Here is a 23,424-nt window from a genome sequence, read left to right on the forward strand (position 1 = left end):
GAGGCTCCCCTCCCAAGCCAGAACCAACTGATAAAATACATGAGTGTGTGTTGTTACCTAGAAAGTGCCATCCACACGCCAGGCATTGCTCCCCAGGGTTAATTTGATATTGTTAATTTTACGATGTTTAGGAAAGAAAAGGTGACTTTGGCAAAGGTGAATCACTAAAGATTTTATTAGAGGTGGGAGGAAGCAAATGACTAGAGGAACATGACTGGATGCTGGAGGTATTGAGTTGACGCTGACAGTTTGACATGCAATGCTAAGGAAAGATGAAATAAGTAGACTAAGAGATCGAGGTCTAATTGTACAAAAGACCCAGGGTACATTCTCTCTCTCTCTCTCTCTCTCTCTCTCTCTCTCTCTCTCTCTCTCTCTCTCTCTCTCTCTCTCTGTCTCTCTCTGTCTCCGTCTGTGTGTGTGTGTGTGTGTGTGTAAAACTTGCCATGGTTTGACCCGTTAGATTTTTTTTTTTTTGACACTGCCTCATCCCATTATACTTTGCTTCCTAGGTTTCCAAGCCTCTGCCTGGAGAAATCCTGACTCTTAAGGCTGAGCATCAACGCTCCTCTCCTCCAGCGGGTTTGCCCACTCTCTCCTGCCTCTCCCACAGGAAGAATAAATGGTTCCTTTTCAAGCCTTTCCTGTGAAAGCGCTTCTTTCACTGGAGACCGAGGGGGACGCAGCTTTCCTTATTCGGTTTCCTGGACCTGCTCTACTGTCTGCCACGAAATAGGCACCCGGCGAAGGTTTAGGCAGTGAAAGCACTTTGAAGAAAGAACTTTCAGAAGTTGCGAGGGCATTTAAGGCCAGGATTCTAAGAAAGAACGCCTCGCACACACGCACTGGCCATCATTATCTCCAGGGTCGCTCTGAGGGCGCAAGCGGCCCCTGCGGCGGGGCACCGGGCCTGGGAGCCGCGCGAACCCCTCGGGGAGGCCCCCCTCCCACGCCAGCCGGCGCCGGGGGCGTGGCCTGCCCGCGGGGGCGTGGCCTGCCCGCGGGGGTTTCCGCGCCCGGGGCGTGCCGGGCGGGGGATGCGGGGCGGGGCTTCCGCCAGGAGGGGGCGGGGCTTGCGCCTGGAGTTCTCTGACGGCCCCAGCCAGGGAATTTCAATTTGAAACCCGGCGGAGGGTGGAGGCGGCGGACGCGGAGGGCCGGCGGCCGGGGCTGAAGCGGGACGTGTCCCGGGGCGAGCAGGCTCGAGAGGGGCGGTGTCCGGGTAAGGAGGCGAGCGGGCTGGGCGGGCGGTGGCGGGCGGCGTCCCCTCGGGCTGCAGGCGGGAAGCCGACCCCGGCAGGAAGCCCGGCGCGGCTGTCCCGGGCGGGGGAGGGGGCGGCCGTGGGCCCTTCTGCCTCCCCGCCAGGACGGCGGCACCGTCCCCGGGCTCCCCCGGGGTCGCAGCCCAGGCATGCGACTCCATCGTGGGCGCGGGGCTCGGCCGCGCCGGCGCCCTCCGGGGAGGGCCAGGGCTCGGGGTGGCCGGACGCGGGCCCGTGGGGGCGCGCGGGCTCTGCGGGAGTCGGGGAGGGCGCTGCGCCAGCCCCACGCGCGCCGCGGGGTCGGGCCCACGCGGGCGACCCTCCGCCCCCGCCGCCGCCTGCTGCGCGGTCTGGGAGCTGGGGGCCGGCACGCACGTTTTCTGCGGCGAGCCTTCCAGCTCCGACACCAGGCCATCCAGCCGCGGATGGCTTCCTTTTCTCCTGCGCGCTGGCGGGCGGAGGGATGGGAGCAGCTTAGGTGCGCTGCAGGGAAAGGACGCGCTGCACGAAGTAGCGGAGCCCGCTGGTGTGGAGGTTGGCGTCCGGGGACCCCCACCCTCCATCCCAGACGTCTGCGAGGGACATTAGTCATTAAGTGTCCCTGGATCCCAGCCTCTGGCGGGGCCAAGTTGTTGTTGTTTTCTTTCTTCTTCCTATTTATTTATTTATTGAGTGATTGATTTTTGGTTTTGGTGAAGTTAGAAGAGCTCCCGCCCACAGTGTTGTTATTTTGGGGAATGGTCTCTGTGTGGAGCCTTCTGTACAAACCGAGGAAGCCCCTCATTAAATCTCTTCCATTCAGTAAATCTCTGACACCTTAACAGCTGTCCCTCTTTTTTAAGGTCCCTGGGTGGGTGGTAGGGAAAGTAGAACCCGGGGGAGTTGTGAATGTGTTTTCTCCATTCAGAAGCAGGGTTTTCTCTGTTACTTGAACTTTCTAGCATGTGAAATGTCGGATGCAGGGCAGTATGTTCTAATTACTGTGATTAGCTAAAAACAACAACAAACTACTGTCACAGTTTTCTATTAATCTTTCTTCAGTCTTTCCTGTTTTGTTACTATTTTGTGGGTGTATGTTTTATCTCTTGATAACACTGCGTTGACAGCATTTTAGCCTACCCTGTCAGACATCCCCTTGGATTTGAGGGAAACTTGATCCTTTTTTTTGGCTGTGGGAGATGGGGTTGAGAATTCTCAATATTTATACAGGTTTTCCTGGGGGCATGAGTGGTGCGTCGTACTATTTCGTTTGCTTGCAGGCTCCTATGAGAAATCTCGGATTTGCTCTTGCAGCCACTGAAGGGGCTGCACTGCAGTGTGACCCTGGCTCTTGGTAAGGGTCAGCAACTCTCTCATCAGGCTGCTAGTTTGACCTGACTTTTAAAGAGAGAAGCTGTGTCACCTGTCAGGGGTAGCGCGATCATTTCTACAATTCAGTTTTGAGAGCCACTGTCACATGTCACATGTTGCTCTTTGGAGGCGTTTAGAGAACTGGAGGAATAGCAGTGGCTTAGAGCAATGGTGTGGCGTTTTTTGCTAATTTAATCCTATTGTGTGTTCCCTCACTTCTCAGGCAGAATTCCCACTCAAGTCAGTAGTGGTCTTGTGTGCAAACTGACTGCTGAGAACAAGAAAGAGGTTGCTCATTAATAGGAGAGAACAGTTTCTTTCCTTTTAAAGCACACCCCTCCCCCTTTAAGAAAGACCTAGTCATACAGTTCTTTAATCGACACTGGGTGCAAGGAAAAAAAAATGTGTGGACCGATTGATTGAGCTACCAACCCTCAAAGCTCTTCAAGTCTAAATTAGATGGGGATTGTTTAAAAGAATCAAAAGCAATGCCATCATGTAACATAACTCATCTTCATAGATTTGTTTTTGGTATTTCTGTAAAAAAATGCAAACTGCTATGGGATGTTTCAGAATAATTGATTATGGATATTTAAAGTATGCATTTTTAGATCCAATTTGAAAGAAGCCCATTTAGAGCATTAGGGGAAGAATTTGAATGGATGCCCACCACCCACCCCAAAATAACTACAGATAGAAAAGTAAGGAAACTCAAGCCAGGCGGTGGTGGCCCAGGCAGATCTCTTGAATTCTAGGCCAGTCTACAGAGGGAGTTCCAGGACATGCTCCAACTCCAAAGCTGTAGAGAGAGAGAGAGAGAGGAAAAAAAAAAAAAAAAAAAAAAAAAAGAAAGAAAGAAAAGTAAGTAAGTCTTGCTGTACCTTGAGGAATGGCTTTAGGACATTTTGTTCATGTACATTTCTTGTTAGATGTGATTCTGGACCAGGGAGGCCCATCTTTAGATTTGTGAGAGTTCTGACTCTTCCAGCTTGGCTTTGCTGACCTGAGTTGGTGAGCTTGATGTCTTCTGCTTTTTAATATAATGTTCTGTGGTTTACCCTTTCCAAATTACCAGTTCTAAAGATTTGAGCTTAGAAACCTAACCAGTGACCAGAATGTAAAACATAGATATTTAAAAATCAGAATCATGACCACGTGGGCTATCCAAACATATGCTTTCAACTAAAAATACTTACGAAGATGACAAAGCAGTCCTCAACCAAAATATTTATTGGTAAATTTTATCTGTAACTAGTAATTCTGTGTAGTTATGCTTAACATTTAGTCTGCTCTGAATCACTGCCTCATGTTGCTGTGGGTAGTGACTTACAAAGGTGTCTTTGCCATTTTATTTAGGAATGTGGTGTTCATATTTTATGTAGTTGAAGGCTTGATTTTTGTTTCTGTTTCCACAGTAAATTCTGGCCTTTTTTTTTTTTTTTTGAATGGAGGTAGCTGTGGGTAGACATTTTGAAATTATAAATTGCTAGTTTTTTTTTTTCCTTTTTTCTTTTATCTTTTTTTTTGGGGGGGGGCAGCAAAAGTTTTTAGAGATCAATACCACCAACTGGCTTGATGCCTTTCTGAAGTCTGGATTGTTGATTAGAGAAAACAAAGGAAATGTGCCTATCTCCTCCACCCCACCTTTATTTAGAAAGAGTTCCATTAGACTTGCTTCTTCTTCTTCTTCTTTTTTTTTTTTTTTCCCCAGACTGGAGTCGCTGTACCTAACCACTGGGTACATTTAAATGCCTCAAGTAAATATTTATTCTGGCTTCCATAGTCAGCAGATATTAACCAAACCCTAACTTACTGTTCTGTTATAGATGCTTGGGATCAATCTCAGGGATGAACTTTGAATAGTCAGCAAATTTGCTCTTAGCCCTGTCCCTTCTGCCCTCCACACACGCAGACCTTTCTAGCGTCTTTGGAAGACCCCAGTAAACGGGTCCTTCACAGATTGTAGACAGAGCATCCTTTGGGAAGGCCTTGTTTTGACATGAACCAGTAACTTGATATTCATAAGATTTCTATCATTTGTCCATCTGGGCAATGTCCCAAACTAAAATCTAAGATCGAATGACTGCTTTGTTTCATTAACTGTGGGGATATGGCTACCACAGTACCTATTAATAGTGCAATTGCTTAGAAGTTTATAGTAAGGCTATTTGAAAAACCCTTCTCTAATATGTCTAGAAACAATTGACAGTTAACAACATTTTTTTTTTTTTTTTTGATTTTTTGAGACAGGGTTTCTTTGTATTGCTTTGGAGCCTGTCCTAGAACTATCTCTGTAGACCAGGCTGGCCTCAAACTCACAGAGAGCCACCTGCCTCTGCCTCCTGAGTGCTGGGAATAAAGGAGTGTGCCACCAACACCTGGCTCCATGGAACAACTTTTTAAGGACTTTTTTTTTCCTATAAAGTATGTTAGTATATTTTGTGTGAGGTAGAAGGGAATACACATACACAACACACATACATATTTTACATATGTTTGATAGATGGGGAATCTTTATATTATACTCACTAGTGGAAAAATTAATTCACTGGACCTTTTTTTGCATATTTTTAAAGGTTTATTTCGTGTGTGTGTGATTATTTTGTCTGTGTATATGTATGTGCACCAGGCCAAAAGGGTGCTATGCTAGTTCTGTTGGAACTGGCGTTACAGTGGTTGTAATCCCCAGGGAAGTTAAAATCAGACTGGACCCTGGACAAGAGCAGCAGCAAAGGCTCATAACTGCTGAGTCATCTCACCATCCTTCTGTAGTATATTAAGCAAACAAAAAAACAGGGTCTCCTCTGGTATAGTGGTGCTTGCCAGGCAGATTTCTGTGAGTTCAAGGCCAGCCTGGTCTACATTGTGAATTCCAGTATAGCCAGGCCTATGTACAAAGGCCCTGCCTCAAAAACAAAACAAAACAAAGTGATAAACAACAACAAAAACCCCAGGGTCTCATACAACTCAGGATGGTATTGAACCTACTATGTGGCTATGGTTGGCTTTGAACTCCTGATCTTCTTGTTTCCATCTCTTAAATACTGGCATGTCAGTTGGGTACTTTGGAAGCATGAGTTGACTTTATAGAAATTGGTCATAGTTTATGAAGAAACATATAAATAATAAAGTGGACTTGCTTTAAAAAAAATTCTGGATATAGTTTCTCCTTGTTCTTTTGATTGGTTTGGGGTCTGTAGGTTTTTTAGATGTGTGTTTTCTATGTCTACAACTGTAAATCATCTATATTACCGTTTCCCTGGTTTGAGGAATAGCATTTATTTTAACAAGAATTAAAAAAAAAAAAAAAAAAGAGGTTTCCTGAATTTTCCTTTTTTTAAGTAATCTCAGATACCAGATCAGACCTTTGTAGTTTATCAGTACATTCATATTCTTGTTTTTTTCCCCAAGATGCAAATTGACTTAATATTTTCCATACTGTTTAGTATGTTTCATTCAGATAACTCTTATTTTTTTTTTAATTTTAGCACATTTTTTTGTTTAGCACCCTTTGGGTGGCTTAAAAATGGCCTATAAGAGAAGGCAGAATAGAGAAAATGTGGCATATAGCATATAGGTTCAATTATCAACTGTCTACTCATCCTTTTCAAACCCTGAATTCAGATTCCTAGATCACTGGATGAACTTTGGAGCTGAACCCAACAGAATTGCAACAACAGTGCTGAGTTTACTTTTCCCTTGAATCCTCAGTCTTCAACCAGTATACATCTTAGTAGTTTGAACACAATCAAATGTAATTTTGTATTTTGCCACTGTGCTTTTTTCCCCCCACATAATGTATTTAAGAACACACGAACACACACGAACACAACACACCTCCCTAAACTTGGTCAGAAGGAAGCTTAGGCATGATTTACTTCTTACTCTTGCCTTTAGGAAGTTTTAATGAGACTGTGTTGTTTGGCATATGCCTCCAACTGTAGCAAGTCAAAAACTTAGGTTGTGTTTGTGTGTGAGTTACGTTTTGGTGAATGAGTACATGAAAGAGGTTACCGAGAATTGAGGGGGAACACGGAGAAAGAAATACGAGATTATTTGGGGGTTCATAAAAGGTTTCAAATTGCTGATCTGCTTTAATTCTTATTTTCTAAGTAATCATTTGTAGACAAGGCTGACCTTGAACTTGGTATGGATCTGCAGAGGACTTTGAGCAGCCATTTATGTGGTGCTGGGGATTGAACCCCTGGCATGCACTGTAGCAGCAGGGCTATACCCCCAGACCTAGTTCTTAAATGTCCGGAGGTTAGGACACTACAGTCTTCAGAGACATCCTGTTGTGTCTCAGCTAGGCTATCATACTTCTATCACTTACTTGCCTCCTCCTCCCCTTGATTGTGCTTACTTCCTTTCCATTGAGTTCTTTAGGTGAGCCCTTTTGTGCTGTTGTCAAGGTGAAACCCAATTCTGATAGACAATCTTAGCCACTTATGTTCTTACCTGTGAGCTTAATGACTGCTTGTATTTCCTTAGAAACTTCCCGTGGTCACTAACGATGTGCTATTAGCTGTTGGCTAGGCTGCCGCTCTGCCTGGGACTTTGAGCAAACTATTTCACAAAGCCATGTCTTTAATGGTGTGTGTGTGTGTGTGTGTGTGCGTGCGTGCGTGCGTCCGTGTGTGTGTGTGTGTGTGTGTGTGAGAAAATCACATTTATCTCATAGAATGATATGAGATTAGATGAGGCAGTGTTTATAAAATGCCTCACATAGTGCCTGGCATCTGTGAGAAGTGTTGTTATGAAATGACCCAGTGGATTGCTTGTGACTATGTGGTAAGTACATTTTCATTTTTTTTTCAGTAGTCAGGAACCAGTTATCTGTGTGGAAATGCATTTTGATATGAGGCTAGAATTTCTTATGACTAAAATGTTTTTTAAAAACTATTTTTAGTACAGTACCTTTAGAATTTTTGAACTTTTTACAAGACCATTGACTTACTCTTGTCCATCTTTTAAAATAATGCACAAAGTAGTGTATACGTGGTAAAGCTCTTGGGATCTGGTTTCAGCAATGCAGGGAGAATGTAGTCTTTTTGTAGTGTTGCCAGAGGCAACAGATCCTGAGTATAAAATGTTTGCATATGCTGTGTCACAGCGTCTTCTCTCTGTAGTTGGAGTAAACTTGTAATAAGATTCATACTAAGTGGATGTCTTGCCAATCGTTTAAACTCTGGCAAACAACCCACTAAAATGCAGTACATTGTTTTATGTGTGAAATACACCTGCAGACATATATTCCCCCAGTATAGTGCAAAAGCATCCATAATCAGTGGCATGTTAGAAGGAAGTTCCAGAAAAACTCAGTCAGAAAACAAGTAGGCTGTTTTGGGCTATATTTATACATGTTCATATCCCTAAGCCTTTGGAGTAGCTGGTATACATGCTACTCCATTTTACAGAGGTCCTGCTTGAGAATTCAATGAGTTACTCACTGCACTCTGTACATGTTGGCTGAATGTTAGTTTTGTACAACAGGGTCAGTAAGTTTTTTAATGCTGTTCTTAAGAACTGTTGTACTTGAGGCCTGGAGAGGTGGCTCAGCGGTTAAGAGCACTGCCTGTTCTTCCAGAGGTCTTAAGTTCAATTCCCAGCAACCACATGGTGGCTCACAACCGTCTATGAGAGCTGGTGCCCTCTTCTGGGAGTTTGTTGCATTTTCAGCATCTGGCTTTTGGAGGAGGTAGGCTTGCTTTTGTGGCTGGTTTTGTGCCCCTCATTTCTTCCCTAAGGTGTGATCTTGAAGCACTGCGTAACAAGTGTAGCATGATTGAGCACTACTTTAGGTTGTGTGGTTTTTACTTCTTTTGTGATTGAAACCAGGGCTGCTTGCTTGCTCCGTACTCAGTGGGGAATGACCTTCATCTTGCCTTTCATGTAATGCTCCTCAACTGTTTTTCCAGCATTAGCAAAATGTGCCAGGGTTTACAACAAAAATAAAGTGTGTCTTTCTCCTCTTCCCAGCCAGTTCTTTCTTTGATGTGGTTTTACACGTTTTGCTGTTTAATTTACAGTGGAAGTGGCACTCTCTAGAGCACTCTCACATGATTTAGAAGGTCAGGCGTGCTTTAGGGACACAAGGGAAACAGGCGGACCTGTGCCCTAAGTCTTCCTCACAACTTTTAGGTCCCCAGAGGCCACTCCTTTCAATACTTCTTAGTTTGTTTTCTGGTGTGTTTGGTCTCCAAGTAACACAATTATGTTTTTTGACTTTTGAAAAACTGATGAAATACTTTTCATTTTTACTATTTGTTAAATTCTTGTCTCATTTTTTAAGGGGACAGGACATGCTGGAAGTCAAGAATTTGGTTTCCCAGGCATTTAATAGCCACTGTCTGGTTTCCTTGGCTCATATGGAGGTATTTTTGTGCATGGATAGTTCACACCACTTGTGAGACCTATGCAGTCTTGCTGGTGTCTCCCCACTCCCATCTCTTGTACATATAAATAATATACCTATTTACTATATACCTATTTACTTTACATTTTGTTTAGAGTTAGCTTGTTTAATCTCTTTTCACACAGACCCACACTCTTTCCATTCTTCATCTTAGAAAGATGAACCATGTCAAGTGTTGGTTATATACATACATGCATACATACATATTTCGAGACAGTATCTCTGTGGCTCTGGAGCTCTTGTAGACACCAGGCTGGTCTTGAATTGGCCTCTGTCTTCCAAGTGCTGGGAATATAGGTGTGTGCCACCAATGCCTGGCATTAAAAATACTTTTTAAAGCAGTCTTTTATGCATTATCCTAAAGATTGTTTTTGCCTCATTTGTTTGGTTTTCTTGATGTCAGCCCTTAGTTCAGCTATGTTGAAAGCTATAAAATTCCTGAAGTTGGGGCTGGAGAGATGGCTCAGAGGTTAAGAGGACTGGCTGCTCTTCCAGAGGTCCTGAGTTCAATTCCCAGCAACCACATGATGGCTCACAGCCATCTATAACGAGATCTGGTGACTTCTTCTGACGTGTAGGCAGAACATTATACATAATAAGTAAATCTTAAAAGTTAATAAATAAATTTCCTGAAGTTAGGCTCCAAAATAAAACAATTTTTTCAATTTCATTTTAGATCTCTCTCTCTCTCTCTCTCTCTCTCTCTCTCTCTCTCTCTCTCTCGTGTGTGTGTGTGTGTGTGTGTGTGTGTGTGTGTGTGTGTGTGTGTGTGCAGGTGTACATCTGTGCCTGTGGAAGCTAGAGGTCAGCTTCAGGTGGTATTCCTCAGGATTTGTCTACTTTGTGGATGGGGTCTCTCTCTTGGCCATGAACTTGCACATTAGACCAGACTGACCAGGGAGCTCCAGGGACCCGCCTGTCTCCCAGTGCTGGGATTATAAGTAGGTGTCACCAGATCTGGACTTTTGTGTGGGTGCTAGGGATTGAATTTAGATCCTCAGGCTTGTACAGTAAGCACATTACTGATGATCTCCTTGGTCCCTCCTTCCCCCATTTTTTGGGTTATTCTGTCATCCCAGACTTTATTTCTGGAACCTCTGTGTAGCTAACTGCACTTTGGGAATTTCTAAGCATCGTTCTTCCTGGGTTCTGTCTCCTGTGCTCCATGTCCCTTTCTTGATTTAATTCTGGTTTCATAGGAACTTAACTAGCAGTTGTTCAAGAAGGTGTAAGTGGGAGGGATGTCAGTTTCTTAAGGCCTGGGTGTGTCATAAATACCCTTCCATTTTCAGTTGACTGCTTTTACAGTTGGGTAGGTTTCCAGGCTAGTGATTACTTTCCCTCAAAGTGCGGAGACATAGTTCGCCCTCTTAGCTCTGTGTTAGACTTGAGGCCCTCAGAGATACCTAATGTGCATGGAACTTCAGCCCTCATTCCTTTTGCCTCCCACCAAAACAGTAATTCAGGTTGCAACTTGTGTTCCTGCGTCAGAAGCTTTGTCCATGTGCTCTCCATTTTCTCCAGTTCTGCTCGAACATCTCTCCTTCTGGCCTGCCTCCCCTCCCCTTTTAGCCGAGGCTGGCCTTGAACTCTCAGTGGTTCTCCTGCTTCAGGCTCCTGACTAAAGGTGTGCACTGCCCAACCCCTAGCTCGCCTTGTTTTTAACCTTAGTTTTATTTTCTAAGGAAGTGAAAATTAACCTGCCTTCAGTTGTCTGGATTTAGGGTTTGTATTGATTAAAATTCAGAGGATTATTGTGGTACTTAATGCAGATTTATTGCAGCCATATAAAACCGTTTCTTTATCCATTTGCTGACTTTTTACAGTAATGTGAATTTGGATGTTGAGGATGTTTGTGAATGGATTTTGGAAATATTGAGATGCAAAAGGGATTCTGGGTAAATTGTACAGTAGCAGTGGCTGTGTGGCCCAGCTGTCTGGGGAAGAGCTAACTCCTGCAGGTGTGTGGTCCCTATTAAGATGCCCAGGGGGTTTCAGAGGTTTATCAGTGTAGAGCCCGTGTTCTGTGCTCACTCAGGAGTGAGAAGATGGAGGCAGAGTTCTAGTTCATCTTTTGCTTCATAGTGTGTTCTTGGTTACCTTTGGCTACTGAAACCCTGCTTCACATAAAACCAGACCCCTTCAAAAAAGCCACACTGGGTAGGTTCCAGGAAAGATTTCTGTGGTCATGCTTCCATTCAATCCATTGTCTTTTGGTTGTAGTGTAAAGTTAGGTGCTGACAGTGACAGCCTTGCACGCGTTTCCCTTCCCTCTTGCCCACAGGGTCTCCCTGCGCAGCCCAAATCTCTGGCTTGGTCTTCTTGGTGCTGGATTATAGGACTACCCTGCTTGCTTCCTCTGTTCTTTCGTTTGGTGTCTGTTAATTTTAAAGTTTTTCTCCAACAGAAATCTTTAGAACATTTTGTCATTTGACTTTAGGAATTTTTTTTTAAGTTCTGTTTTGTAGATCTGACAGGTGAGAATAGCAAGCCAGGAAGAGGTTAAATGGAAGTCACAAGTGGACTGGCAGGCATGGCCAGTCTCCTGTGTTTAGAGCTGTCCCTTTCCCATCGTACTCTTGCTGCTCATAAAGTAGCTAATTGGAATTTTCTTGGAGACCCAGGAAGCCTGCCAAGTCTTGTAGCTAAAGGGTTGTCCTATAGCTTTCATATATTTGCATCATGAGCCCTGAAGGTAGACAAACAGAGGTCTTCCAAAAATACCTCAATAAATGTGTCAAGGTTTTGAAATACTACTGAAAAAACAAGGAAGTCTAGTGCTCTGGGGTTACTGGAAAATGATGCCAAATGCTTTCAGAAGTGTTCGAGAAGCAAACACGGCCCTGGAGGTATGTAGAGCGTCCGTTGTCAGCTGGCTTTGGGAGCCTTCCTCTGTCATGATTCTCTTACACTTCTTCCTGGTCCTCTAAAAGCAGCGCAGTGACCGTCATCCTGGGAAAGTTTCCTTTAATGCACCTGTCTTAATGAAGAAAAGAAAAACTTCCTCCCCTCCACAGAGTGGATGAAAATTATGTGTAGGAAAAGTTAAGAGTGTCAGGTAATGACTTGAGCCTGTCTAAAGAAGAAACCAAGGTTTCCCTATGCACTTGTAATCACAACTGGTTTTGGAACATGGCCATTAAATCAACCTCAGCAAAGCTGGTGTCTTTATCTTCCTAATGCCAAGCGTGTCTGTTTTAAATTAAGCACACATGGGATGTGAAAACACTGGTTTCTCCCTGAATGCCCCCAGCTTGAAACAGGAAGCAAAATGAGGTCTGTGGAGGGCATTTGTAACTTCTCAGCCCTGAGGAGAGATGTCAGTTTGGTGCGTGTGCAGCGCCCACAGATGTGGCTTCTGCCTACACGATGACAGTTCACTTTCATCCCCCGTGCTGTGGGCTCCGGTTAATTCTAGGCCATTCTATGGATCTGTGACCTGTTTGCTACTTGCTCTGTGCTGCACGCAGGACAGCAGTGGAAGATGGCTCATTTTAAGGACTTTTTTCTTTGTGTGTGTTTGTAATTTTAAAGCCGGTGTGTGTGTGTGTATGTGTGTGTGTGTGTGTGTGTGTGTGTGTATATGTATGTGTGTGTGTGTATGTATGTGTGTGTGTATGTATGTGTGTATGTGTGTGTATGTGTGTGTATGTGTGTGTGTGTGTATTTGTGTGTGTGTATGTATATGTGTGTGTGTGTATGTATGTATGTATGTGCTGGTCTTTATTTTGTGAGTAGTACTCGCCGTAGTATTATCAGTTTTGGGAAAGTAAATTTTTTTTTCAGAGACAGTCTTATGCCATGTAGACTGATCTCTAGCTGAGGCAGGGTTTAACAAACCCTTGCTCTCCTGTATCCACAACTCCAGTGCTGGGATTGTAGACATTGCTGACATGTCATTCTCTGCTTCCTTTTTTTTGCATTTTTAGAAAGTTTACAGTATGTTCATGAGCTGAGAGAATTAATAGGGAGCCCCTGTGCCCAAATGACTTTAGCAGTTATCAGTGATAGTCTGGTAGTGTTTGAGGTGTATTCCCGCTCTACTCCCCGACTCTCACCACTGCCCATAAACATCATATAATTTCTTATATAAATAGTATGGGAGCCCTGTTAGTACTATATGGAGTATAAAGTTCATGTTCATAACTTACTCTTTTTTGAGTATTTAAGTAGTTCATTTATAACATATTTAGTTGTCAGTGCATTTGAAATAAACACCTGAGTGTTTACTGAAAGCAAATTTCTCTGAAGATAGCATTGTGTATGCTTTAGCCAGTACAAACAATGAAACAGACTACAGTATATAATAAATAAGCTGTGATAGAGAAATCTTAAATGATCTTGAAGACACAGTAGAAGAGATCTAATTGTAATGTATTTTTCTCTTTGAGACAGGGTCTCTCTCTGTACCTCTGGTTGCCCTGGAACTTACTATGTAGACCAGGCTAGCTTAAGCTCACAGAGATCCTCATGTTTCTGTCTCTCAAGTGCTGGGATCAAAAGTGTGTGCCACCATACTTGACCTATTTTTATTATTCACACATATATTGCATTCTGACCAAAGGGGCCCACTCTGAGATAGTACATTATTAAGGTTATGTTTATGTATATGCATATTTCCCCTGGCTCCAACTTGTGTTTATTTTAGAGTTTTCCCCCCTTTTCTTCCCTTCTGTCCTTTGATGTTCTGTGGTTTGTGTGAGAATTAAAAGAAATGTTCTGGGCTTAGAGATCAGGCAGTCATTGGCAGCAAGCTTCAGCTCATAGTCTCTGATACTGCATTGCTTTCCTCCTTTAAGTGGGCTTCTTAATGTTGGAAGTCCCTTACTTTATATCAGTGTACAGTGTAAGTTACACGTAGTCTCAGTGTCTTAGTAAAGGCATTGGGTGACAAGCACTGGTAACAGATGGCCTTGCTTGACCCTTCTAGTGTGCCTGGCATGGCACTGGACTTGTGTTTACTGTTGAGTCCTATAGTAACACGGTTGGGTAGAAATTGATCATTGTAGGAGGAATCCTGTGAGAAAATTGAGGCCCTTCAAGTCTCTGGAACTTAACAGAATTAAAAATTCCTGGGGTTGTTTTGTTGACTAGAGACAGAGCAGGGCTTTGAAGCTAGGCTGTTTGAGAGCCTCTGTTCTGCATACTGTCCTATATTAACCCGAAGACTATGTAAGCTCCTTCAGACTGTTTGTGTCTGCACCTGACTATCCTGAGCCAATCCTGCTCTGTTGCAGTAGGGAATCGTTTGATCCCTGGAGGAGAGTTTCATTCAGCAGCTTGAGAGCAGTTGATGAGATTCCGCTCACGGGTTTGAATTATGTCTGGGAACAGGGACTATGGAAGCATGGGGAGAGTTGTTTGTGACCAGTAGTGTCTCCTAATGCTTCCATCTTCCTGAGACAGGGTCTCAGTGTGCAGTTTAGGCTGGTCTTTCACTGGTAATGCTCCTGCCTCAGCCTCATAAATACTGGGATTACGTGCACCCAACTTCTACCTTTTAATATATATATATTTATTTCACATACAAAGTAATAGGTTTCATTGTGATCTTTCATATAAGCATATCATCTTAATTTGTTCTTAGTCCCACTTCCCTTCATCTTCCACCCTAGAAAATAATTAGCTGCATTCATTGTACAGTGTCATGGATTTTGTAGATATTTTTATTCAAGTACCTTGACCATATATGCTCCTCATTCAATATATCATGTACTTTGACTTCCCACTACCTTCTGTCTCCCTTCCTCACACCAACCTGGACCTTTCTCTTTCTCAGATATTTTCTCTTCTTCCTTTATGTCGTGTGTGTGTGTGTGTGTGTGTGTGTGTGTGTGTGTGTGTGTGTGTAAAATCATGACCTATGTACATATAGTTTCAAATGCTTTTCAGATGAAAATTCTGACAAGAGAAACATGTGATACTTCCTTGTCCTTTTCCCCCTTTGCCCACTCTGGTTCCCAGCCCCGCCCGCCTCTGAAATGGAATGTGGAGTCATCTGGAATGTTGACAAGTCACAAAGACCCTGGTAAAGGCAGTAAGTAGTCCAAAGGACCAGTAGATGGTGAGATCTTGTCTCCAGTTGAGTGCCTTGGAGCGGCAAATGTATTACTGGAACATTGACTGTGGTTAGCCAGTGCTGCAGACTTGGTCATGAGTTTGTCCTGTGTCTTTAGAATCTTCACAGAAAAGGTAATTGCATGCTGTCTCCCATAGGAAGTGACTGTAGACCCGTGCTCCAGTCTCAGTGCACTGAGTACTGAGGACAGTGCTGGCTAGGGCATTGCTGCTACTGTTTGATTTCTCATCAGTGGCTCAGCTGTGGTGAGAATGGTCCTAATTTATGTTTGGGACTTGTTAATTTATCTTTGTAGTAAAAGTTACTTAAAAATGCCCTTCCTTATGAAAAAAATAGATGAACGATTTTGGTAAAATATTTGATAAAGCTTTCATGGTTATCATTCTAGCAACTGTGGAAAAATAATTTAGAGGAAAGCAATTTGGTGGTATTAACTGGAATCTTAACATTGACCATCTCTTTTTCACTACAGAGGTTTTTTTTTTCTTCCTCTTTTGGTTTTTTGAGAAAGGGTTTCACTGGTGAGCCCTGGCCACACTGGCACTCACTCTGTAGACCATGCTGGCCTCAAACACAGAGAACTCTGTCTCTGCTCCCTGTGTGCTGGGATTAAAGGTATACACCACCATCCCCTAACACCTACTGAAGTTTTTACTTTAAAATTTGTTATTATAATTACCTTTGAGATAAACGTTCACCACATAAAGTGGAACTTGCCATGTAGACCATGCTGGGCTTGAATTGACAGATCCTGTGGTGTCTTCCCTCAGTGCAGAGATTAAAAGTATATACCCCCATGCTCCAAATTAGTTTGTTTATTTATTTAATTTTTAAGGCTTATTTTATGTATATGAGTGTTGTATTTGCATGTATGCCTTTATGCAAGGAAGAGGGCATCATTTCCTACTATAGATTGAGAGCCACCATGTGGGTGCTGGGGATTGAACTCAGGACCTCTGGGAGAACAGCCAGTGCTCTTAACTGTTGAACCATCTTCCCAGCCCTAAAGTTTATTTTTAAATGACACTTAAAAACAAAACTGGTCTGAGTATGTAGCTCTGTTGGTAGTTTTTGCCTAGTGTGTATGTTCTGGGGTCAGTCTTCAGTTGTGCATAAACCAAGTGTGGTGCTACATATTTGTGGAGGCAGGGGGATTGTGACTTCTAGACATGAGATTTTATGCCCAAACAAAAGCAATCTCAGAAAGTTCTATAAGAACTGCACATGTTTGTGAGTTTCATGTGCTATTTTGATGCATGTGTATATTGTGTAGTATTTGAGTTGTGTTCAATATATCTAATCTCAAACATTTCTTTATGGTGCAACATTTAAATTCTAATCTTTAAGTTTTTGAAAACAACACAGCATGTTATTTAAGGTAGCCTTACTGTTTCTTGGTTGTGAATAGTGATTTTGTTTTCTCTCTGTGTATGCTACAGCATGCATGTGAAGGTCAGTTCCCCCTTCTACCACCGGCGGGGGCACCAGGGACTGGAATCGCTTTGTTAGGCTTGGCAGCAGGTGCCTTTACCTGCTGAGCCATCTCCCTACTGGCCCACAGATGTCAATTTGAAATACGGGATCTAATCTCCTTTGGGTATGTAGATTTTGTAGACGGATATAGGGAAACCCCATAAATTGTGTACATTGCCATGCTTCAAAGTAGATGAACAAGGCAAATAGAAATGAGTTGTTGAGTTTCTCCAATTATACATTCCTTGAGAACACTTCAGTATAAAGTGAAAAGTGGCCTGGAATGACTTCCACAGACGTTTGTAGTCTGTACGTTATCTCCCATTTCTTTTCAAGTTTAGAATTTATTATTACCATGATTATTCTGTGTATGAGAGAGAGAGAAAGGAGAGAGAGAGAGAGAGAGAGAGAGGGAGAGAGAGAGAGAGAGAGAGAGAGAGAGAGAGAGAGAGAGAGAGAGAGAGAGAGAAGACAAGACACTTATGCATCACAACATGCATTTGAAGATCTGAGGATGACTTTCAGGGTTCCTCTCCTTCCACCTTGGGTTCTGAGGCTTGAGTGTTGATTGTCAGGGTCATATGCAAAGGGCTTTTACTGGCTCTTCTCTCTCTCTCAGATTAGCCTGTGTGCAAGCCTGTGGGACATTTTCCTAATTAGTGACTGACGATGGAGAGCCCAGCCCTGTGTGTAGTCCCACTCCTGGGCAGGTGGACCTAGAGCTCTGTAAGAGCAGGTGGAGCACGCACTGGGGAGCAGGCCAGCAGGCAGTGCTCTTCCACATCCTCTGCACAAGTGCCTGCATCCACGCTCCTGAAATGAGGGGATCCTGCCCTCTCTTCCTCAGATGATGGGCTACACACATACAGGCTGTAAGACGAAATAAACCCTTTTATCCCAAAGTGATTTTTGGGTCATGGTGTTTTATATATCATAGCGACAGAAACCCTAATTATGATGGAAATTGGTACCATGAGTGGGGTTTACTACAATAGAACTGAACATATGTATTTTGCGCTACAAAAGCTCACAGTTGAGTGCTCAGAGCTCAGTGGGCTATTCTACGGGAGCTTGGAAGAGCAGGGCAGACCATGGAGATGTGGTTTATAGAGTTTCAGAGAGACGTAGACTCTACTGGGGCCATTTATGTGTTATTTTGAATTAAGAGTGTGTGGTTCTGGTCAGCTGGTAATGAAGACTGAGCTGTGAGGAACAAGAGACCAGCACCACTCAAGTGAAAGTTTGCCTTTACTGGGGCAATTGATGGTGCTTGGTGGAGCTTAGAAAATAGCAGTGGTTAAGAAGGGACCAGCATCAATGCAGTGGTAGCACTTGAGGCAGACACAGGCAGGATTTTGTGAGTTCGGTGCCAGCCTGGTCTAGAGAGTGAGTTCCAGGACAGCCAGGGTTATACAGAGAAACCTTGTCTTGAAAAACAACAACAAACAAAAACAAAAGATCAGCATCATCGAGGATCATAAACCTGTTAGTATTTCTGTATAGTCAGCCCTACATAGAAGCTGTGCTTCAGAAGGAATCAAGATTGCATCTCATTCTGGCAGCCAAACTTTGTAGTATAGGAGTTCCCAGGTGTTACTGGTTTTGGAGGCATGCACATGTTGTGGCTAGCAACTGAGACTTGGCACCTTGTGTCAGGGCTAAGAGTAGCTATGTGGAGAGGAAACATCTCAGTCATTCTAGAAAAAAGTTAGTGGCCTTGGGCAGTGCGCTGTTCAGAAGTGTTGTCAGCAGTGCTGAGAAGGAGAACAGTTACCTTGAGACACGGAGGCTTCTGAGAGCTGGGGTTATAGGTGTGCCACCATGCCCGGCTAGTGTTCTAGTGTTTGTTTGAATTAGAATCCAAATTAGTGATAGTTCTCTTCACTTTTCTCTAACTTACAGGTTGCATTTCCTTTCAGTTACTTACTTGTTTGAAGTGACAGTTTATATGGTGTCTTTCTCACCTCTGTAGGGTGCTCTATTCCTCTGGCCCTTTTAGCTTGGTAGGAATAAGCAGAAACTTTAAAAATACTAGTTTCCAGTTCCTTTTTTCCCTCAATATTTTGTTTTATGTTTTCTTTAAAATTTTTGGTTTATTATTATTTTTGAGTATAAATGTGTTTGCCTGCATGTATGTTTCTGTACCACATATATGGTCAGTGCCTGTGGAGGCCAGAAGAGGGTGTCAGGTGCTCTGGAACTGTAGTTACGGCAGGTTGGGAGCTGCTGGGGTGGGTGTTGGGGCTGGAACCCAGGTCCCCTGGAAGAGCCATCTCCCATGTATTTCTTTCCTTGTCATTCTTAACCCTTAGTTTTATTTATGTGTATTGGTGTGTTGACTGCATGTTTGTCTGTAGTGCCTGTGGAAGCAGGGAGACAGCCTTGAAATCCTGGGCCTGGAGTTAAAGACGGCTGTGAGCTGCAGTGTAGGTGCTGTGCCTGAAGTTTGAGTCCTTTGGAAGAGCAGCCAGTCCTCTCAATTTGAGCCTTCTCTCCAGCCCTCTGCTTACGTTTTTTCTTAATATTACTCAAGGAGTGTTCCAAAACCAGTTGTAAGGATGCTGAGATTTTCTGAAGTCAGCCTAATCCAAACTTCCCATAACGGCAGATGGAACCACTTACAGATTTGAGAAGGTAATCTCCTGAAACACCACATCCAAACACAAATTACATAAGAGTTTCTAGTCTAGCTTTGCTTTCAGGAAACAAAGGGAGAAAGCACAGCTGTCTTTGTAGTCCTGTGGACCACAAGCCTGGCTTGTAGTTACTGTGAGATGCTTAACAGACAGAGCAGTCAGTGACAGGGACAGTTTGGTTGCGTAAGTTTCCCACCCACTAAGGATGGATCCTTAATTGCCTTTTCCCTCTTCTTTCTTGGCAGTTGGGAGTAAAAGGATTAAAGTAAGGGAATCAGATAAACGCGCTCCTAGTGAGCCTCTGGAGCGCGTGTTAGACTCCTCCCTCTCCTCTTCTTTATCAGTGCTGATATTGCTGATAATCTTTGCTAGTTCTAGTATGTATTTTGGTTGTCTCATTTTAGGTAACAGGTGAAGGGAATTATATGATAGACGAAGATAATGTAATTATGCTTTCTTAACAGTGTCTTTTTATATATGATTTATTTAAATTTATTTTATGTGTATTGGTGTGAAGTGTCAGATCCCCTGGAACTGGAGTTACACACAGTGGTGAGCTGCCATGTGAGTGCTAGGAATTGAACCCCAGTCATTTGGAAGAACAGTCAGTGCGCTTAACTGCTGAGTCATCTCTCCAGTCCCTGTATTTTTAAGACAAGTACTTTTCCTTTTTTTTTTTTTTTTATAATGGAAGCATATACAAGCCTAGAGGAATGAATTTCACCATTTTCCATCTGATTATCAACATAGAACTATAGATTTTGTAGCATCTGAACCCATGTATCTTCCCCTAATTTTGTACCAGATTATCTTAACACACACCAAAACAAACAAACAAACAAACAAAAGTCCAATATTTATTTTTATTTGCTTATGTTTGTGCTGTATGTGTATGGATATTCTCAGAAGAAGGTGTCTTCTGGAGTTGGAGGCAGTTGTGAGCTACCTGATATGCTGGGAATCATTCAAATTCTCTGAAAGAGCATCTAGGGCTTTAACTGTGGAGTAATTTCTGCAGTCCGTGCTGGATTATCTTAAAGCAAATACCAGACATGGCATCATTTTTTAAAATCTGTTATGGAGAAGCACCTGAAGAAAAAAATCAAAGCCACAATTCCTCAATTACATCTAAAGAGCTCAGCTTTAATCCCAACACCTGGGAAGCAGAGGCAGCTGATGTCTGTGGGTGGGTGTTAGGTCAGTGCAGTCCAGGCCAGCAGAACTACAAAGTGAGATTCCAGCCTGGCTCAGAAAGCAAAGCAAAGCAAACCAAAACAGCAACAGCAACAAAAACCCCCAGACCACTCAAACTCAGAATAAATAGCAACAACCCCCAGATCTAAAGAGCTGTCCTTAATGTCGTCAGATATTCAGGGTTCATGTTTGTCTAGTTGTTTTCTTAAGCCTTCTCTGTTCTTATTCATATTGTTTCTGAGTAATATTTATATTAATTTAATTGCTGTGGCCTTTGAATTTTTCCCTTTTTTCATATTTATTTATTTATTCATTTATTTATTTATTTCGAGATAGGCTTTCTCTGTGTATCCCTGGCTGCTCTGGAACTCACTAGACCAGGCTGGCCTCAAACCCAGAGATCCACTTGCCCTTGTTTCCCAAGTGCTGGATTTAAAGGTACATGCCTGCACTGCCTGGCTAGCTCTTGAGTATTTTAATATGTAGCTTATTTCTTTTTTCTTTAGTTTGTTAGTTGGAACTTCTTTGTTCTATGGGAACTTCTGTGTCTTCTACTTTCTTGATTGCATCAGCATTTGTGGTAATATTTAATATGCTTGTGTCTTTCACTTTCCTGTAAGTATCAGCAGAGACTTGAGGTTAGTTTGTGGGGAGGTGTGTGTGTGTGTGTCTGTCCTTTGTTCTTCCATTTATCCTTACTGCAGCTCATCGGGAGATTCTGTAGTAGGGCTGGTGACATGGTTTGTCCCCAACCCTGATGACCCGAGTTCAATCCTTGAAATCTATGTAACCACACAATACAGCACACACACACACACACACACACACACACACACACACACACCATTGTAAGAACAAAAGATATTCTTGTGGCGCTGTCTTCCGGAATGAAGATGGATCAGAGGGATTCAGCTGGTATGTAAGGATATCAGGTATTTACCTAATAGTTTTTAGCAGCCATTGGTAGATAACTAACTGCCTGGCTACATTATGTGATTACATTACTTTCATGTGTATTTTTCATTCACTCAAGTAATTTAAATTATGGAACTGAGAGCCTTTCATGTCCACATCTTTATTATGTATTTGTGAAAAGGGTAATTTCACATTTCATCAGTGTTGCTATTTTTATAAGTTAATTGGCAGAAATTCTCTAATATCAAATTTATGGTATATTTAAATATCTCTAGTCATTCCCATGGTATCTTTTGTGGTGTTCTTATTAAACCAGAATTTTGCAAAGGAGCACTTGCCTTTGCTAGTTAGTTTCTTTTAGTTTGAAATAGTTTAGTCCCCTTCTAGTTTCATTACCTTCTCATGATGGGAACTTGTTAGAAAGATGTGATGTCATCCAATCTCTCCTAAAACTTTCTTTTTGTGAGTTGGTTTTACTGTTTCTATGTTGTATTTAGGTCTCTCTTCTATATCCCATATTTTTGTCAAGTCTATCTGAAGAATTGATTGAATTCAGAATCAAGATTTCAGTAGTTTTTAATAACCAGATACAATGCATCATAGCAGGAACCATGCAGATCTTTATTAATACATCTAGGATTGATTATGGTGATGATAAATTTTCCCATTGTGTAAAAATATTTTCCCCTTTGATATCAGTGTGTCATCTGGGAAGAGTGAAATTTTGGCAGTACATACAGGTCTAGTTTCTTTATCCAACTTCTACCTAATACAGTATCAATTGGTAGGTTTTCTTTTTTTTTTTTTTTTCTTTCTTTCTTTTCCCTGAGAATCATTTATCTTACTGGAATTAGCTAAAGGTTGTAAAACAGGATTTTTAAGGAATCTAAGTCAGAATACACAAGCTTACTTTTTTGATCATTTTTAAGCATATAGTTCAGTATTAAATTTTTTGTGATCTTCAAAGCATTGAAGCTGTTTATCCTGAAATGGTATTTAAATGCTTAAAAATTTTTTTTTGTATTTTGCCTGTATGTATGTATGTATGTATGTATGTATGTATGTATGTATGTGCACCCACCATGTATATATAGTGAGTGGAAGTCAGAAGAAGGTGTCATATCCCCTAGAACTTGAGTTACAGGTGGTTGTGAGCTGCTATTTTGGCACTGGGGACTGAATGCCAGTCCTGTACAAGAGTCCCAAGTGGTATTTAGAATTTTTGTTCATTTAATCTTATTTGCTTGCTCTTTGCTAAGTAGCTTTCCCTTATCAATATGGGCTCTTTGGTTATCATAAAGTAGTTTTAAAATTTGAAATGCAGGGTAAATGTTTGCTTTACCACAGTTGAGAAGCTTAGTAGTTATGCCTTTTTTCTTTCCTTATTTCTTTTCCATTGTTAACAGAAAAAAGCTTTGGTTTTAAATGTCCCCAACTGCCCATGTATAAAGATTTGGTCTCCAGCCCGTGGAATGTGGGGAGGAGAGCAAGTGTCAGGATGTGGGGCCTGGGGAGAGCAAGTTAGGTCATGGGAGGGCTGGTATTTGCAGGCGTTTTGGGAGGCAGCCTCCTCCTGCTTCCAGGCTTCCAGGAGGCAAGCAGCCCTGCTCTCCTTCACTCTTCCCACCATGCTGTGCTACCCTGCACCGGCCTCAGAATGATGGCGCCAACTCACTGTGGATTGTGAGCCAAAACGAGCCTTTTATCCTAGTATGCAGGTTTGTCTGAGGTTATTTGTTACAGCCGTGGAAGGCTAACAGAAACAGTGTGTTTGTTTTTTTCAGTATCTTCATTGATTTAAGAATTTTTGTGTATTTGCTGGATGTTGAGCAGTTACACTCAGACCTTTTTTTTTTTTTTTAAATCTGAATCAGGGACTTGCTTTTTGCTGGATCACAGGTTGTACCGTCATGCTTGCCTGGTCATTTTTTCTGTCTGCTGTTCCCATTCCCTCAGTCCTTTCAAACTGGTGCTGTCTTTTTGACTTAAACCTATCAGGTTTTGAAAACAAGAAATTTATTAAAGACAATTTTTTTTCTTTTAAGCTTTTGAGTCTAGCATCAACTTCCCATTAGCTATAAGAAACTGACCTATGATATA

The 23,424-nt window shown here is 42.5% G+C and overlaps 2 protein-coding genes across 27 annotated transcripts in view; one reads left to right on the top strand and one right to left on the bottom strand.

Annotated features, from left to right (window-relative positions):
* Positions 1-817: 817 nt before the first annotated feature.
* Positions 818-1,825, bottom strand: LOC127215004 (basic proline-rich protein-like). The gene has a single exon (XM_051175308.1). It carries the CDS (start codon positions 1,823-1,825, stop codon positions 818-820), a length of 1,008 nt encoding a protein of 335 aa, XP_051031265.1.
* Epb41l2 (erythrocyte membrane protein band 4.1 like 2) overlaps positions 1,056-23,424 on the top strand; it is a 155,883-nt gene continuing 133,514 nt past the window's right edge. For all 26 annotated transcript variants that reach the window (XM_051175410.1, XM_051175422.1, XM_051175426.1 and 23 more), the window contains exon 1: positions 1,056-1,222. The gene's annotated coding sequence lies outside the window, so the exon portion shown is untranslated. The remainder of the gene's footprint in view (positions 1,223-23,424) is intronic.

The sequence above is a fragment of the Phodopus roborovskii genome, unplaced genomic scaffold, assembly GCF_943737965.1.
Source record: "Phodopus roborovskii unplaced genomic scaffold, PHOROB, whole genome shotgun sequence".
NCBI lineage: Eukaryota > Metazoa > Chordata > Mammalia > Rodentia > Cricetidae > Phodopus > Phodopus roborovskii.